The sequence below is a fragment of the Aethina tumida genome, chromosome 1 (genome assembly GCF_024364675.1).
Source record: "Aethina tumida isolate Nest 87 chromosome 1, icAetTumi1.1, whole genome shotgun sequence".
In the NCBI taxonomy this organism is placed as follows: Eukaryota; Metazoa; Arthropoda; class Insecta; order Coleoptera; family Nitidulidae; genus Aethina; species Aethina tumida.
In genome coordinates this window covers 63,453,040-63,469,621 of record NC_065435.1, presented here as the reverse complement: position 1 = coordinate 63,469,621, position 16,582 = coordinate 63,453,040, and the positions used below count along the sequence as shown (strand labels likewise).

The following is a 16,582-nucleotide window of genomic DNA, read 5'->3' as shown; positions in this document are numbered from 1 at the left end:
CTCATGTCAAAGATTATGTGTATGTTTAGCGTAACCAATTATAATTTTTCTTTAATAATTATCTTCATGATTTTTATGTCTTGGCATTAATTACAAGACATATAAATTCAAATATGCATTCACATATTAAAAATTACATACATTTATACTTACATTAATTGAATATTTATTAATAGTACATATTAATGAATATGAATATGAATATGAACACATATGAATTACACATAAATAATGAATTAATTCTATTACTAATAATAATATTATATCGGTCAAACAGGATAGTATGTATTTTGTACATGAACTTTTCAAAATTTTTAAAAATTTTATTTTATAATAAATCTACAACTTCTATATTGATACTTTTAGTGAGGCTTCTTATATTATGAAGCATCTCACAAATATAAAATATAACTGGATCTCACTATACATATACTCAGTAGTAGAGAAAATAGAACACATAGATCTAATTGTCCAAATTTAAAAAACATTTCTTGGACATTCATTCATATGAAGACAAATATTTATATCACGATAATAACAATTTTTTATCTGTACATCCATCTAGATATGCGGTTCAGAGTGTTATTGCGTATGTGCATTAAATGTTCATTAAAAGTTATTTGATCATCCAGTGATACATTTACCCCATTTTCTGCTTTACCTCCAAAATTCTGATTTTCAACTTATATATAATATATATAAGAGTGGTCTGAAAAGTTTCCGACCTCAACCCAAAATCGACGGCACTCGTTAATAAAAGCTAATAAACGTTGTTGTTCATCTTTTCACAGTTACTCACCAAAATTTTGACCAGTTTGGACGCTCAGTTTTTAGCTGACAGTCGTTTGTGTGAGTCGATATGAGTGTTTTTGTGAAAATGGATAAAAATTGAGTATCGAGCTCTTATTAAATTTTTGTTTACGCCTACACAAATCAAAAATGACTTTGTGTATGGGGACTCTGCACCATCATTTACCACAGTGACATATTGGGCAGCTGAATTTAAACGTGGCCGTAAGAGCTTGGGAGACAATGAACGTGCGGGACGTCCAAAAACTGCAACTACTGGTGATAAAGTTCATCAAATAGTATTAAACGACCGCCGAATTAAAGTGAGAGATATAGCAGAGGTAATGAAAATGTTCAAAGAACTGACTGTCACATCAAGTTAGACATGAACATTTCCAACGGTGTTGACGCAGTTTAGGCGCAATAAATCCAAATGTTGGCGCCGATTAATTACTGTAGACGAAACTTGGATACAGCATTATACGCCCGAAACAAAAATACAGTGGACTGCAAAGGGAGAACTGGATCCAAAAAAAGCAAAAACTTTTTTTTCGGCTGAGAAAGTGATGATGACTGTTTTTAGGATAGTCATATATTAATTGATTATCTTCGAAAAGGCCAAAACCATTACAGGAGCATACTACGCATCATTATTTGACAAGGTCAAGTCAGAAATTGCGGAAAAACGGCCACATTTGCATCCTGTTTCATCGTCTCACATCTCAGCAGTTGTCATGGCAAAAGTCCACGAATTACGGTTTGAACTGCTTAACCATCCGTGTGATTTTTCGGCATCTTCTTTTCATGAAAGGAAAAAATTATTAATCTTTTGCTTAGAAACAGAATTCTAAAGAATATTAATAGCTTCATCCAATTCATTCTATTATATTCTTCATATCTGAGTTTAGAAATTTGCCTGAGTGAGCTTTCCCCATTTTAAGATTTATCATGTCTCATAGACTTTCTATAGGGTTTAGATCGGGACTTTGGGCTGATCACTTCATAAGATTTACATTATTGGAAGCAAGAAAGTCACAACTTTGGCTATATACTTCGGATCATTATCTTGCTGGAAAATCCAGGACAAAGGCATATTTCCCTCAGCTTACTGCAGTATACAATTGACAAGGATGTGTAAATATTGAAACCTATCCATTCTTCCATTTATTTTTACTAATGGTCCCATTCCAAACCCCACATCATTGTTCCTCCATCCTTATGTTTAATTGTTCCCTTGGTGTACTTAGGGTCAAACATTTTGTTGACTGGATGTCTAATCAACAGAATTCTATCTGATGAAAATAAATTAATTGGAATGAATTAATGATTTGGAAACAGTAACTTGACTTATCTAACTTTACTTATTATCAACTAACCATCGTATGCATAAACTATTAAAGACGAACAAAAATTAAATCTTTTAGAACGTTGTTGCCTTACTTTTGACTGTAGAATAAATATAAAAAGATAAATATTATAAAAACGAATTATATTTAAATTTAAGTGTTATACCAATCAAGTTATAAGGTTCACTATATGGTTCTTTAATAACATATATTTTTATTAAAAATATGTTTCTTGGTTTACTCTTGACTGGTACTATATGTGTTCTATTTCATTATCACCGAGTATATATAAAATTGAAAAGTTAATTGCTGTTGTTATAATAGTAACTTCAAAATGTGCTAGTACTATATTCAATTCAGTTTTCACTTATTCTCCATTCAAACATTTGTTTCAATAAAGCGTACTTTGTGAATGTGTTTTAATCAAACTAAAACGACAGATTAACTGTCGCGAATCTATCATATATATGTAATAAAAACGCAAAAATACGAAAATAAATTGTTGAATATATCAGCAAAATCCGGTTATGTAAACATCAATTATCAAATTACTATGAATTCAAAATACTAACTTGTTACATTACAAAAAAACACCCATTTAAAATTAATTAAGCTAATGATCAGAATTGAGTTTCTTGTTTAAGATAACCTCATTATCTGTATGTTTTTTATATATAAGTATTTTCTCTTTATGGATTGTTAATACTTATTAACATGACGCGATTGTTAATAATAAGTTTTTTGGTTATTACTGTTGTAAATAATTGTTATGGTTGTGTTCGGGAGAAAATTGTTTATAGTATTGATGGTACCAAGCAAGAAAGTGAAGTAATTCATGTCACCGAAAGCGCAACACGCTTGACTATTTTGGGACCGATTAAGAATTTGTGTAAGGGACAACTGAAAATTGAACAGCCAGTTAAGGAATTCATCTACGAAGGAAAAGAATTAGAATATTTGGAACCAGGAGTATTTGATGAGCAAATAATCACCGAAAAAATTAGTATTACTGGAGGAAAATTAAAAGTTATTGAGGCATATACATTTAAAGGTCTAAATATATATATTTTGGATTTAAAAAATAACTTAATAACCGGTGTAGAAGAAAATGCTATAACTGATATGCCAAATCTGATACTTGTTATAATGGAGAATAATGAAATTGACACAATCCATGATAAAGCATTCCAAAAGACTCCCAGATTGAAAGAAATTCTATTAGACAACAACAAAATTAAAGTTCTTCCTAAATTATGGTTTTCAACATTTAAGAATTTGGATATTTTAAAAATAAATAACAATAAGTTGATCACATTGGACGATGAAGTACTGAAGCACAATTGGTATAGGTTATTTGCCAAAGGAAATGATTTTGATTGTGCCACTATTCTGAAATTGAGAAATATTGTTTCAAAAACTGGTTTCCAAAAGCTTAGAAGAAAGAGAGGCGCCATAGGAGATAACCCCAGACTAATTGGATATGACGAAAAACAATGTTGATTTGAAATAGACGAAAAATGTTTGGCAATTTTATTATCTGATGATCTGAGCTGTTTCAACAATTTATTACTTTAAATATATATATAATACCTTTAATTTATATGAAATTAGTTGAGATAAAAATAAAATTCATTTCGTTTATAATATTAAACTGCAGCAACACCTTAAAAACATTTATTTATTGATGGGGAATAATTAAGGTCAAAACGAAACGAGTTTGATTCAACGCCGCAGAATCACCATAAATGTTTATTATTGCATATTTTATTACATTACGACAATGAGACATGTATATAACCTTGTAATAATTAATATAAAATCAATGAATATAGAGACGTGCATTATTTTTTTTTCGGGGAAAACCAAGGCATTTGTTCTTGAAGTGGCACCTAAGTTCTGATAAGCATATTGAACATTTGAACAACTTGAATAACAAAAATTATAAACAACATTAGTTTATTAATAAATTTGTAACTAATGTACCTGAATATTTTCATAAAATTGATAACCACGCCAATGTCATAAAAATAAAATCTTTATTGAACAATTCAGACACAATTTATGTGGCAATTCTTGTTAAAAACAGGATTTCGGAGTATAAAAGTTGTTACTTTCAGTACATCAGATTTATTCAAAACGCAATGTTGCGAATGTTAGTTTTAAGCGTACTGCTCACTCTTGTTGCGGCAGACGCGGGTGGTTGTGCAAAGTCAAAAATCTCATATGAAATAGACAACAAAAAAGAAGAAAGTGAAGTAATTCGTGTCACCAAAAGTGCCTCACAATTAAATATAATCGGACCACTAAAAACTATTTGTAAAGGTTTATTAAAGATTGAAGCACCAGTCGAAGAATTGTCTTACAATGGAAAAGACTTGGAGAAAATTGAACCAGGTGCGTTTGATAATCAATATATTACTGACAAAATCTCAATTATAAACAGTAATTTGAAAGTTATCAAGCCGTATACTTTCAACAAATTGAATATTTCAAGTTTGCAATTGGGCCGAAACCAGATAGAAAGCATAGAAGAGAACGCTATTATAGATTTGCCTAATTTGTACGACTTACAAATGCCATACAACAAAATTCACAGTATTCCTGAAAACGCGTTCAAAAATCTTCCCCTATTAAGACAAATTATAATATCCGACAATCAATTGAAAGCCCTTCCCAAATCATGGTTCACCGATTTCAAGAGTTTGGAAGTTTTACGTTTGAACAACAACAAGCTTACTAGTTTGGATCAAGAACTTTTTGACCACAAAAAATGGTTTAGACTATTTGTTAACGAAAATGATTTAGATTGTCCGACAATTTTAAAACTAAGGAAGCTTGCCGGTCAAAGTGGTTACCAAAAAGTTAGGAGAAAGAGAGGTTCCATTGGCGACAATCCCAGCATTATAGGTTACGATGAAAAGAAATGTTAATTCATGTATTGTCTATAATAAACACATACGCATAAATTGCACAGACTTTTATTTCATGCCATTTAATCATACAAGTATTATAGTAAATTATAATGTATTAAGCTTCGGCTTCTAATACTTTTATTTGTTACTGACAAAAATATTCTGGGTGAGTGCAAATGAGTACTTATGTTTGAAAGTATTTATTATAATAAAAAAAAATTATAAAACATACTGATTATAATCATTAAGGCTGTTAAGAAATATATTATCAATCGATGAGCAACCATCTGAAAACAAATAGGGTATTAAAAATTATGTTTTCACTATTACAATATTAATCGTACCAAATGGATACCAAGGTTGTTTTGTCGGATCTGCATCCTTTCGAGCTGAAGCTACAGCATGTCGTATTGCTAAAGGTACAGCACATGATAAACAACTGGGTGGTTCGGCAATAGCTACAAAACGACCACAACGTTATTGTTTAGCACAAAAATGGTAATTTAAAATACCTTTAGACTGTAAAACGCCAACATCGTTTGGTATGTTAGATGGAAACTTTATATTAAATTTAATTGGTATATCTTTGGCTCCAGGTGGTGTGTAAGTCCAAGTCCTATCAGTTAATATTTCTCCTTGGTCATTGTAAACAATGTCTTCGGTAGTATAGTAACCAATACCCATAACAAAAGCTCCTTCCAATTGTCCTATGTCTATTATAGGATTCATACTATCGCCAACATCTTCGAGAATGTCTACTTGAAGAATTTGATTTTTTCCGGTAAGTATGTCTATTTCTACTTCCACCGCTGCCAGGCCATATATGTAATACTCCTTGATATTTGGTTCATTTGGTGAATAGCTGTTTGTATTTTATTTTAATGTATAATTTTTAAACAAAGACATAATATTCCATAGGTATACTTACAATGAACTTGCACTTAGATTTACAAAATTATCAAAACATTTCTTAACCAAGTCAGGCCAAGTGGGATTTTTCATAGTCTTTTTAGTAGGAGCCATACGTTCAATTAATATTTCACAAGCTTTCATCGTAGCCTACAAATTCTCATAGATATAAATAATGAAATGTTTTAAACAATTATTCCTCACATAACAAACCGCCTCACTGGTTAAACTACCGCCAGTTGATGTATTATTTGGATTACATAAAGTACTAGATGACTTTACTTGAATCATGTCCATAGGTATGCCAAGTTTGTATGCTGCCACCTGGGCCACCTATCAAGAAGAATAATTCGGTGAAAAGCAACCAATTAATATCAACCATAAAAAAGTTTTACCTTTGTATTAATACCTTGGCCCATTTCAATACCTCCATGGGCTATGGCCACGCTTCCATCCCCATGAAATATTGATACAAGTGACACATAATTGGCCAAGACCTCCAGTACCCAAGCCATGGGCACAATAGACATACCCCTTTTCCTCCAACGATTGTCCTGTTATTATCAATCAATTAACACTTATTGAATTTAAAATTATAACATCCAACAATGATAACTAAATGAATTCGTAATATATAAACATACATTATTGAATTTTTCTATGTTCTGTTTTCTTTGCTTAATATTAGCCCAAGTTTGCAATTCATTGTTGAAGTCGACGATTTTCTTATGCTTCGTTTGATTAGTGTTTGCCAGTTTCATCTCTAAAGAATCTATACCCAAAGACAAAGCGATGTGTTCCATAATAGCTTCGATGGCACACAACCCTTCTTTCGTTCCTGTAAAATACAAATGTGCAAACAATTCAATAATCAAAGTAACATGTACCTGGAGCTCGAGTCCAACAGTTTGCGTGAGTCTCAGTATTGACGACGTAGGTGGAAAAACTCCAAGTGTCCGAAATGTAACAATTTTGAAACATGTCAACGAGCATAGAATCAACCGGTTCATTTCCACCCACTCCAAAGTCAGAATATAGTTTAGCATTTAAATATTGTATGACTCCTTTAGCATTAACTCCGGCATCGTATTGCACATATAAAGGATACCTTTTCCCAATCACGCGCATGTTCTTCTCCAAAGACATACGCATTTTCACCGGTTTTCGCAATTTATAAGCTGCTAACGCTACAGCACATGAAACGACGCCATTCCGCATGATTTTCGCTCCAAATGCGCCCCCCAGTCGTTTAACTTTGATGTTTACTCTAGAAAATATTTAAGTATATAATAAATAATGCTTAATTCAATTAATATTACTGTGTATTCTTTATGTTTAAAACATTAGCAATTGCAACTTGGTTACAGTCAATCCACTGAGTGGATGTGTACACGTCGAGACCATCATCTCTTGGCACAACGTTACACATTTGCGTCTCCATATGAAAATGATATTGAAGGCCTATGTAAAAATCTCCCTTTACTTCTTTTTTAATGTCGGTACCTAAAACACTACATGCTAAAATATAATTCGTTAACTAAGAAGAGTTGACACACCCTTCCTTTTTGGTACGACATCGGTTTGATGTATAATCTTCTTTTTTTGAACGTCGATGGGCGCATTAAGCACATCCTTGATGTTTAATAAGGGTTTGGAAGTTGGGGGTGTAAATGTAATAGCAACCAAATCTGCGGCTTTGTCAGCAACTAATTGATTATTTGCTACTATAATACCCACCGGTTGATCATAGTACAGAACAGTGCCTTCACAAAATAAGTATTCGTTAACTGTAAATATTGATTTTGTCGTTGGTGTCCACACGTTAGAACCAGGTATATCTTCCTTCCCGAAAAATTTGACCACACCAGGAATTTTCTAAAAAATTACGTTTTTACCAGATAAATCTATAAATTAAATAAATTTCATTGTTACCAAAGCTTTAGAGGTGTCAATCTTGGTGATTACAGAATTTGCTGGGGATTTGGCCAATACGAAGGAACAGAATAGCTGTTCAGGCAAATCAGGCATGTCTTCTATATAATCTGCCTGTCCTACAGTAATAATATAATACAAATATTATATAAACATTATATTTTAATTTAAGCACAAAATATGTACCTGACGTCTGTGATAAAGCCTCCAATTTAACCATTGGTTTTGATAGGGGATATCGATCTTTATTAGATGAATATTCTTGAACACCAGAAGATATTGGTCTTTGTAACAGTTCTCCTCCTGATTTATTTTTTGCAGTTATTCTTTGGGGTGGAGCAATACTAAGCACAAACTGTAAAAACATGTAAAAAGTTAAATCTTATCAAGCTGGTGTTATAATAAAATTGAGAAGAAATAATCACGACAAGGAAATCCTTTGTTTCGTGTTTTTTATTTTATTTTTGTTACATGTTTTACCTTATAGAATAGTGAAATGGCTAAGTTCTTCCGGTACTCTGGTTTAAAGTCAGGTAAAACATAATTAGGTTTCAGTTCTTTGTTTAGAGTCTCGTATGCTTGTTTCAATATAGCATTGTCGAATAGATTTTTGTTTACCAGATAATTTTGAGTATTTGATGCGTGTACAAATTCAGGATTTATACCTCCATAAACAATTCTACAATCTTTAACAATTCCATCAATTATTTTGAGGAGAAATCCGGCATTAACTGTAGCTTTTGTGTTTTGAGCTCTTGCCATAATCTAAAATTCACTACAATTTAAAATTCTTATAAGGAAACATAAGTACAATTTACCTTGTAACTAGTATATTTATATGTGTTATCATACCCAGGTATGATTATCTGTTTTATTACTTTGTGGTACATATTCGTTTTCAAAAATTTTTGAGCACAAGTTATTGTTTCATTTTCGGAAACATCCACTAAAATAAATTTTATTCAGTAATGTAATTAAAATTAATTCTTAACATTTCACTTATAGACTCACCAATCACTAATTTGGCATTAATTGTTTCCAAAATTAAGAATATGTCGGACTGAAATTCTGGATGATCATATTTCAACATTAAATTTCCTGCTAATGTCCCAATCTACAACATAAAAATTCAATAAAATGAATTTAATAGCTCTGATATATAATATTTACATTTCGAACTGGTATATTAGCGACTAAATCTAAATGATCTGCAACCTTGGATAAATAATTAAATTTTACGCCTTTAGCAGCAGTCTTAAACACTTGAATCGTTTGATTAAGTGAAAGATTTCCTCCCAGTATAACAGTATCCTCATTTATAGACCAAGATATCAATTCCTTCACGCTGGTAACATCGTAGTAATTTATGGGTGGGATGTTTCTGTATACACCTAAAGAAGTTTTCTTTGTTGAGAATTTTTTAATGATTTATTGTAAGTACCTACCCCTTGCGGTGTTTCCAGCAACAAGCATGTAAGTTCTGGTGGTGGTAGACAAGACCTGAAGCAAGTCACTCAAATTATAAAACTTCATCCAATTTACTTTGTCATCGCCCGTTTTAAAGTTTTTTATTTTCCCACAAATATTTGCGCATTCATTATTGCATATTTGGTTACAAGGTTTGATGTCCTCAATATCCATGGATGCAAAAGACTTAAACACATCCAAAATTGGTCTGTATCCTGTGCACCGACATATGTTACCCGCAAAGGCGTTTTCTATTTCCTCTACGGTTAGTTTTCCAGAGTTTATTAATGAGTACATGTTCATGATCATCCCTGAAGAACAATATCCACATTGGCTACCATTTCCTTCCGCTAATTTTTTCTGCAAGGGATGGTATCCTGTCAGCGGACCTCCAATGCCCTCAATAGTATGGATTTTCCAACCATGGCAAGAAAATATCGACACCAAACACTGAAAGTTAGAATTTTATTATATCGTTTTATTACGTTCAGGCAGATAATTACCGAGTTAATTGAAAAGAACCTTTTCGTTTTTGTTATCGGATCCGTGTGTTCGACCGCTACAATACAAGCTCCACATCCTCCTTCAAGGCAAGTTCTCTTCGTGCCAGTTAAATGGGCTTTGTCACGTAAATATGTGTTTAAAGTTGTTTCTGGTGTTATGTCATAGGCGTCGACTAAAAAATACATAAGGATTTGCATCAAATAATTATGATTAACTGGAGTTCGTATCTAAGAATCTAGTAATTCAATTTTATTAGTACTAAACACTTCTATATGTGTATATATACAGGGTGTTTCACAACTTATCCTACATATTTAGTATATTCTCACTGTTAAGTCGATTTATCAAAAAGTATTAAAAGTTACATAGGAAAGTTTTATCTTTAGTGTTTGAAACGTGAGTTGTAATCAATAAATGATATTGACCTCCACAGTCTCGAGATGTGAATCCTGTAGATTTTTTGTTATCGGGACATTTTAAAAATGATGTTTATCATAACAAAGTTTAAAATATTGAAGAATTGTGTTACCCGATCAAAACAGCAATAATTTGCAGCCTAATGATTCGCAGATTAATATAATCTTAATTTAAATCAGTTCAGACTGTTACTTCTGTACCTAAAATATATTTGATCAAATGGTTAAAAGTTGTGAGATTTTAATAATAATAATAACAATAATAAAATATCTTCCAGTCAGCGATTGATCAATAGAAATAATTAAATGTTATTCGACAGAAAACGTTGGTGAATTTAATTTATTTTTCTTTATAAATTAATAAGATGCCATAAAAAATATTGAAGAAACAATGTCTTATATTTAAAAGTAATAGGTAGATTAATAAAAAAGTTCTCCATATAATATAATGTAGATATTAAATGTTGTTATTATAATTTTTGTTTATTTACTTACTTTTATGCAATTTTTCCCCAATTGACAACTCTATAACACTGTCCCTGAAATATTATATTTTTAATAAAATATTAAAATAATACTTAAATAACACTTGCTTTTCCATTTTGATGCGTCGACTTGCGACGAAAAATATTTCTGTTGAATGACTTAAATTGAAGAAAACACATGAATAGATAAAATAAGTATATTGACCTTTCTTAGCTCTACAACAGGCCGTTATCATAAAATATTGTTAAAGTCCTGCTCATATCACTGTTTTTTTTTCATTTAAAAACGCACAAATAAAATTACTGGTACATTGAATAATATTTATTAAATATTTAACAAAAATGAAAATATAAATATTACATTTATGTACATAGTTATTTTAAGAAATAAATTAATATCGTCATAACTTATAAGATAATACAGAACCTCTAATATCCGTATGTCAATCGAGTATTTATTTGTCTTTTAATTTTATACACAATGTTTAAAATATATCTTATTCAATATTTTAAATATAAATAATAAATTAAGTTCATAATAAAATTATAATAATATTTAAAGTTGCCACTCGAGAATTTGTTCTTTAAAGCTTTGCCGCTTGTAACTTCTTCTTCTATGTTCTTTTATTTTCTTTTCAAATTTGTTTAAAACTAATTCATGGACAATTCTTGAGTCATCATTGTCATATTTTCTCATTTCCATGAAACTATTATTCTTTGGACGTAATTGTACACTGTCGTGGACACAATTGTGCATGTTCAATCCATTTTCTTCGGTACTCGGCAATTTAACATCATTTTTATCATTCACAGATGTATGTTTATTCTCAGCTTTACCACATTGTCCTTGTTCCGGTTTCACTTCTATCTTTTTATCAATGATTTCGTATGTTCGTAGTCTTATCAACTTGCGATGGCACACTTTGCTTTCGTTAGACCTGGAACTACTGATGGCCACAGAATTTTCTGCAGTTATCTTATTAAAATATTCGTTGTTCTCGTTAATCTCGTCTTGGGAAACTTGTTCTTCCGTACATAATGAAATGTTAGTATTTTTATTAGTTTCATTTTGAATATTTTTATCAGTAACTTCGTTTGTTGTTAGTTTCATAAACTTAAGGAGTCGCACATTAATATTATTGGACTCTGTGTATTCATTTTCAGAATTAAAAGCGTACTTTCGAGATTTTCCCATTGTAGTAGTCAGAATTCAACAATTGTACGTGGAGTGTAACTATATTACAGACACCTAAAAATAGTTTTTATTTATTACAAAGCAATTTGATTTGATATAATACAAAAACTTAAATCTCAAATAGATAGAAGTGAGAATACATTTTTCACAAATTTGATCAGTCGCAAAAATTGAGTATTAAGTATTAGTAGAATTAAATATTTTCATTTGTACGCCACACACAATCACGAAAATAAATGCTGATTCCACCGATCTAGACACCTATCATTTAACTATTTTTAACACTTGTAATTAAGCCTTGAATTTATCATAGTCAAATGTTTCACTAAACAAATATATATAAATAATATATGTATGTTGTTAGCTTACCTTTTGCAGGTTAACATTTATGTTGAAATAAACTATACATACTAATCTACTAATTGTTAAAAATGAATCAGGTCTCATACACGTACTGCACATTTCGATAAACGATACAAAGTGTATTGTTTTACCCAGTTCCTGGCATTAACACTGATAAGGTGTGAGTAAATTCAATGTGATGTATTGTAAATATTAGCTTGTGGGCGTTAATTTACATTGTTAAACACAGTTAATACATGCAATCATAAAATGTATTTTAATTAAATAGGTACTGTAAAAAAAATAAGTTTATGATACAAATTTCCACTTAAAAAATATTGCGTTGGATTATCTATTAAACGATCTTTAATCATTACCCATAATGTTCATATGATTAATTTTTTTAACAATTAATTTGATAATGTCAATTAAATTGAACGGATAGCTGACCTATCAATAATAATAATTATTATTTAAAATCACAATAATGAGAATCTATGAAATAATTGACAAATAAAATAAAATACCCAAATATTCTAACTCTAAATTCACTACACATCGTCACTGTTTGTAAACAAATTCAAAAAGAGTAATAAAGGAAAACGTATAGCACAATAAGTTCGAACTAATATTAATATTAATAATAATAATAATAATAATATATGCTCCTATTAGGTCAATACAATAAACAATTTTGGAAAAAATATATTTTAACACCTAGTGAGATTATAGACAAATATTACATAAAATTTCAAAATAAATAAAAATGCAAATATTTGTACATATTTATTTGTTGTGAATCGACAAAGTGATGATTTCCAAACATGTAATTTAAAAATTTTTAATGAGGTACTTCACAAACAAAACATAAAATTATAAACTACGTAACTATATAAATACTTGTACAATGAGATTGTCTGCTGTAAGATACAAAATTTGAAAAAATAATATATATACATATATGTACATCATAAAAAATTAACCACTACTAATAATAAATATTAAAACCTATTTCATTGTTATTAGACAACTGTTTCGGTCGATACAGAAGTTGATGAATTTTCATCACTTTCTAATTCAGCATCTAAACCACGAACAGGATTTTTACTGAAAAATGTTATTTCGTTTTGATGGTGATTTTCTTCTTATATTCAAATCCATGTTTAGGGTAAATACTTGCAGGATACCATTTTGCTTAGCTTTTTTGCATATTACTGATTTGAAAATATCCTCTGCTTTTTCAATTACTTCTTTAGTAAATCCTAAAAATATATCCTTGATCTTCAAGGATGTACAGCAGAAACTATTTTATTTTACTAGAGTTACGTTTTATAGGTACTAATATATCAGTCGGTACTTTCCCTTCCTTTCTTCTACAGAATGAATAGTTACAAATCTCTGCAAACAAAACATGTTCAGTTGGGATCTTATAAAGTAACAAGTTTTCTGATATATTATCTTTTGTCGGCATTGATGACAACTGGTTCCATCAGCACTGTAAGTCTTGTCCTTCACCCGAGTGGAAATATCAGCAAACATTTCTTCAATAACATCTTCAACTGCAATTATCGGGGGTCGTTCAGCCGTTCTTGATGAGCTTTACCCGAGTATCGGACAAACGTTTTTATATTTTTCAGTGAAATAACTCAAATTGTCTTCGCCGGAGAGGGTTGCTGTACTTCTAGGTTTCGATTTAGATAATCGAATATAATTCTTATTATACTTATAATGTTATAATATAATTAATTTTTAAACAATTAATTTGATAATACCAATAAAATTGGACGAATAAATATATAATTGTTATTTAAAATCACGGTAATGTAAATTTATGAAATAATTGGCAAATAAGATACCCAAATCATTATAAAAAATTTATTAGACAAAAGTCCACATAAAAAAACAAAGCATAAAACATCTAACTCTAAATTCACTATACATCGTCATCTGTTTGTAAGGTAAACAAATTCACAAACAGTAGTAAAAGTAAACGTAAATAACAATAATTCAGAACTTAATAAAAATAAAAATAATAATACTACTACATGCTCCTATTAAGGTCATCAGAATAAACAATTTTGGAAAAATTATATTTTAACACCTAGTCAGATTATAGACAAACATTACATAAAATTTTAAACAAAATAAAAATACAAATATTTGTATAAACTAATTTGTTGTGGATGGTCGAAGTAATTATTTCCAAACATGTAATTTAAAATTCTTAATAAGATAATTCACAAACAAAACAAAAATATAAACTAAGTAACTATATAAATACTTGTACTATGAGTCTACTGTAAGATACAAAAATTCTTAAAAAAATAAATTTAAAAACTCACAATAACTTGTTGCACAAACATAAATTTGGTAAAAAAATATACATTCTTCATAAAAAATTGACAAAAAAAAACTAGTAATAATAATAAATATTAAAAACTATTTCATCGTTATTAAACAGTAGTTTCAGCTAAATTTTCGTCTTCCAGTTTTCTAGAAGAATTGTTATTAAAAACTGCTTCACCATTTTGATATCCCAAAAGAACTTGATCAGTACTTTCTAATTCAGTATCTAAACCATTAACAAGGTTTTCATTAGAAACAGTTATATGACTCTCTTCAGTGAATTTATTCTTATCTTCAAATCCATAGTTTGGTTTAATATTTGCACGATACCATTTTGCTGAACTTGTTTGCATGTTATTAATTTTTTTTAAAGTATCCTGAGCTTTTTCAATTTCTTCTTCAGTAAATCCTAGAAAAGGGTCCTTGATCTTCAAGGATGTAGTATCAGAAGCTATTCCTTTACTAGCGTCACGTTCTATATCTCCAGACAAACTTTTCAAAAAAGAATCTACATTGCTATGTCCATTTCTTTGAGCAATAGGTACTAATATACCAGTTGGTACTTTCCCTTCCTTTCGTCTACAAAATGAACAGTTACAAATTCCTCTGCAAACAAAACATGTCCAGTTGGGATCTAACAAAGCAACAGCGGCATCTTCGCCGTATCTGTTTTTAATACAGACTCCACAGAGTTGTCCTTGTACTCCAACACAATTGGGATTACGGCAACAAGTCTTCTGATCTATTGTCTTTTGTCGGCATTGATGACAACTGGTTCCATCACTACTATAAGTTTTGTCCTTCACTCGAGTTGAAATATTAGCCAACATTTCTTCTGTAACATCTTCAACTGCAATTATCGGGGGACGTTCAGTCGTTCTTGATGTACTTCTCCTGAGTCTTGGATAGTCGTTTCTATATTTTTCAGTTAAATAACTCAAATTGTCTTCATCAGAGGTTGCTGTACCTTTAGTTTCAAGGTCATCTAAATCAGCCTCTGTATATTCGGGTTTTGATTTTGATAGTCTGGCCGACTTTCTTTGTACTAAAGGTACCACCCCAGAAAAAGTAAACGCTGGATCTCGACTTCTAGGTTTAGGACGAGGTTTATTGGTGACTACCTTTTTAGATCCACGTTGGTTTTCTTTATTCAAATCCTCTAAATAATTTAGGGCCTCGGCAAATTCTGGATCATTCAGAGCACACTCTTTCAAAAATTCATCTCTTCTTTTTATATTCAGTTCTCTTTGTTTTATAACATCCATGTTGGTATTTTTAGTTGTAGAATTCTGAAAATACTGAACACTCTCACTATAAAGATTAACAAAAGAATTTAATGCTAAGCATAGTAAAAGTAAACTGAAGTTACTTTGGCAAAAGCCTGTACTCTTTAACAAAGTATTTGTAAAATGATGAATGCATTTATTTAAGAATTGTAAGCGCGTAAATAAACGTAAAATAAAAATTGGACTATATTTAATAAAAAATATTTGTAATCAGTTTTTCTTCCACTTTTACTAATAATTAATGGTGACAAATATTGATAAATAACGTTGGAAAAAGAAATGGAAGTAATGTACTTACATTCAGTTAATTAAAAACTTTTTTCTCACAATTTTCTATATTCCCTAAATGTGCGGGAAACAACTTAAATAGGAATTGAGGTTAAAACGTTAAGATTATATGTAAAAAGTTGTATATTGTTATTTTTTAAAATACTCGGATTCAGTTTCCTATATTATCAACAGATACCATTTTTCAACAGCCCAAATTCACATCACTTACGAACGAAAATAAAATTTAGATCGTACTTTAAAATTTAATTTTTTTGGTGATTTTTTCCTAAAATAAAAAAAAAACATATATTATCAACAAATAAAAAATAATTCTTTAAATTTTTTTCGAAAGTTTACTGTATGTCCCGCCGAATGTTTTTGCT

General features: G+C 30.1%; 4 protein-coding genes across 5 annotated transcripts; 1 reads left to right on the top strand and 3 right to left on the bottom strand.

The window, feature by feature from the left end:
- The first annotated feature begins 4,276 nt into the window (after positions 1-4,276).
- LOC109598933 (leucine-rich repeat-containing protein 15-like) lies at positions 4,277-5,065 on the top strand. The gene has a single exon (XM_049970592.1). It carries the CDS (start codon positions 4,277-4,279, stop codon positions 5,063-5,065), a length of 789 nt encoding a protein of 262 aa, XP_049826549.1.
- A 193-nt stretch (positions 5,066-5,258) lies between these two features.
- Positions 5,259-10,044, bottom strand: LOC109598934 (xanthine dehydrogenase-like). The gene is made up of 18 exons (XM_020014835.2): positions 9,859-10,044; positions 9,334-9,805; positions 9,059-9,279; positions 8,900-9,002; positions 8,707-8,834; positions 8,369-8,653; positions 8,075-8,243; positions 7,889-8,007; positions 7,513-7,831; positions 7,276-7,459; positions 6,844-7,223; positions 6,601-6,794; positions 6,352-6,510; positions 6,161-6,289; positions 5,976-6,106; positions 5,560-5,909; positions 5,392-5,505; positions 5,259-5,334 (listed from the first exon to the last, which is right to left on the bottom strand). Exons 1-18 carry the CDS (start codon positions 10,042-10,044, stop codon positions 5,267-5,269), a joined length of 3,711 nt encoding a protein of 1,236 aa, XP_019870394.2. The 3' UTR covers positions 5,259-5,266.
- A 1,075-nt stretch (positions 10,045-11,119) lies between these two features.
- Positions 11,120-12,446, bottom strand: LOC109598962 (uncharacterized). Its single transcript, XM_020014871.2, has 2 exons — positions 12,325-12,446; positions 11,120-12,009 (listed from the first exon to the last, which is right to left on the bottom strand). The coding sequence occupies exon 2, from the start codon at positions 11,953-11,955 to the stop codon at positions 11,317-11,319; it is 639 nt and encodes a 212-aa protein (XP_019870430.1). The 5' UTR covers positions 11,956-12,009; positions 12,325-12,446; the 3' UTR covers positions 11,120-11,316.
- A 1,712-nt stretch (positions 12,447-14,158) lies between these two features.
- On the bottom strand, positions 14,159-16,511 carry LOC126265909 (cell division cycle-associated protein 7-like). 2 transcript variants are annotated; one of them, XM_049968806.1, is made up of 2 exons: positions 16,228-16,511; positions 14,159-15,941 (listed from the first exon to the last, which is right to left on the bottom strand). In XM_049968806.1, the coding sequence occupies exon 2, from the start codon at positions 15,906-15,908 to the stop codon at positions 14,751-14,753; it is 1,158 nt and encodes a 385-aa protein (XP_049824763.1). In that variant the 5' UTR covers positions 15,909-15,941; positions 16,228-16,511; the 3' UTR covers positions 14,159-14,750. The 2 variants fall into 2 exon arrangements, with proteins under 2 accessions (XP_049824763.1, XP_049824761.1); XM_049968804.1 differs by having other exon boundaries at positions 14,159-15,932; positions 16,228-16,510.
- Positions 16,512-16,582: the final 71 nt, after the last annotated feature.

Bases quoted from the DNA above. Each gene is read 5' to 3' on its own strand.
- LOC109598933 (XM_049970592.1), top strand. From the start codon at position 4,277: ATGTTGCGAATGTTAGTTTTAAGCGTACTGCTCACTCTTGTTGCGGCA.
- LOC126265909 (XM_049968806.1), bottom strand. From the start codon at position 15,908: ATGGATGTTATAAAACAAAGAGAACTGAATATAAAAAGAAGAGATGAA.
- LOC109598934 (XM_020014835.2), bottom strand. From the start codon at position 10,044: ATGTATTTTTTAGTCGACGCCTATGACATAACACCAGAAACAACTTTA. The intron at 7,832-7,888 runs GTAACAATGAAA...GTAATTTTTTAG, and splicing joins TTGACACCTCTAAAGCTTTG to AAAATTCCTGGTGTGGTCAA. The intron at 6,795-6,843 runs GTACATGTTACT...TGTATTTTACAG, and splicing joins CTGTTGGACTCGAGCTCCAG to GAACGAAAGAAGGGTTGTGT.
- LOC109598962 (XM_020014871.2), bottom strand. From the start codon at position 11,955: ATGGGAAAATCTCGAAAGTACGCTTTTAATTCTGAAAATGAATACACA.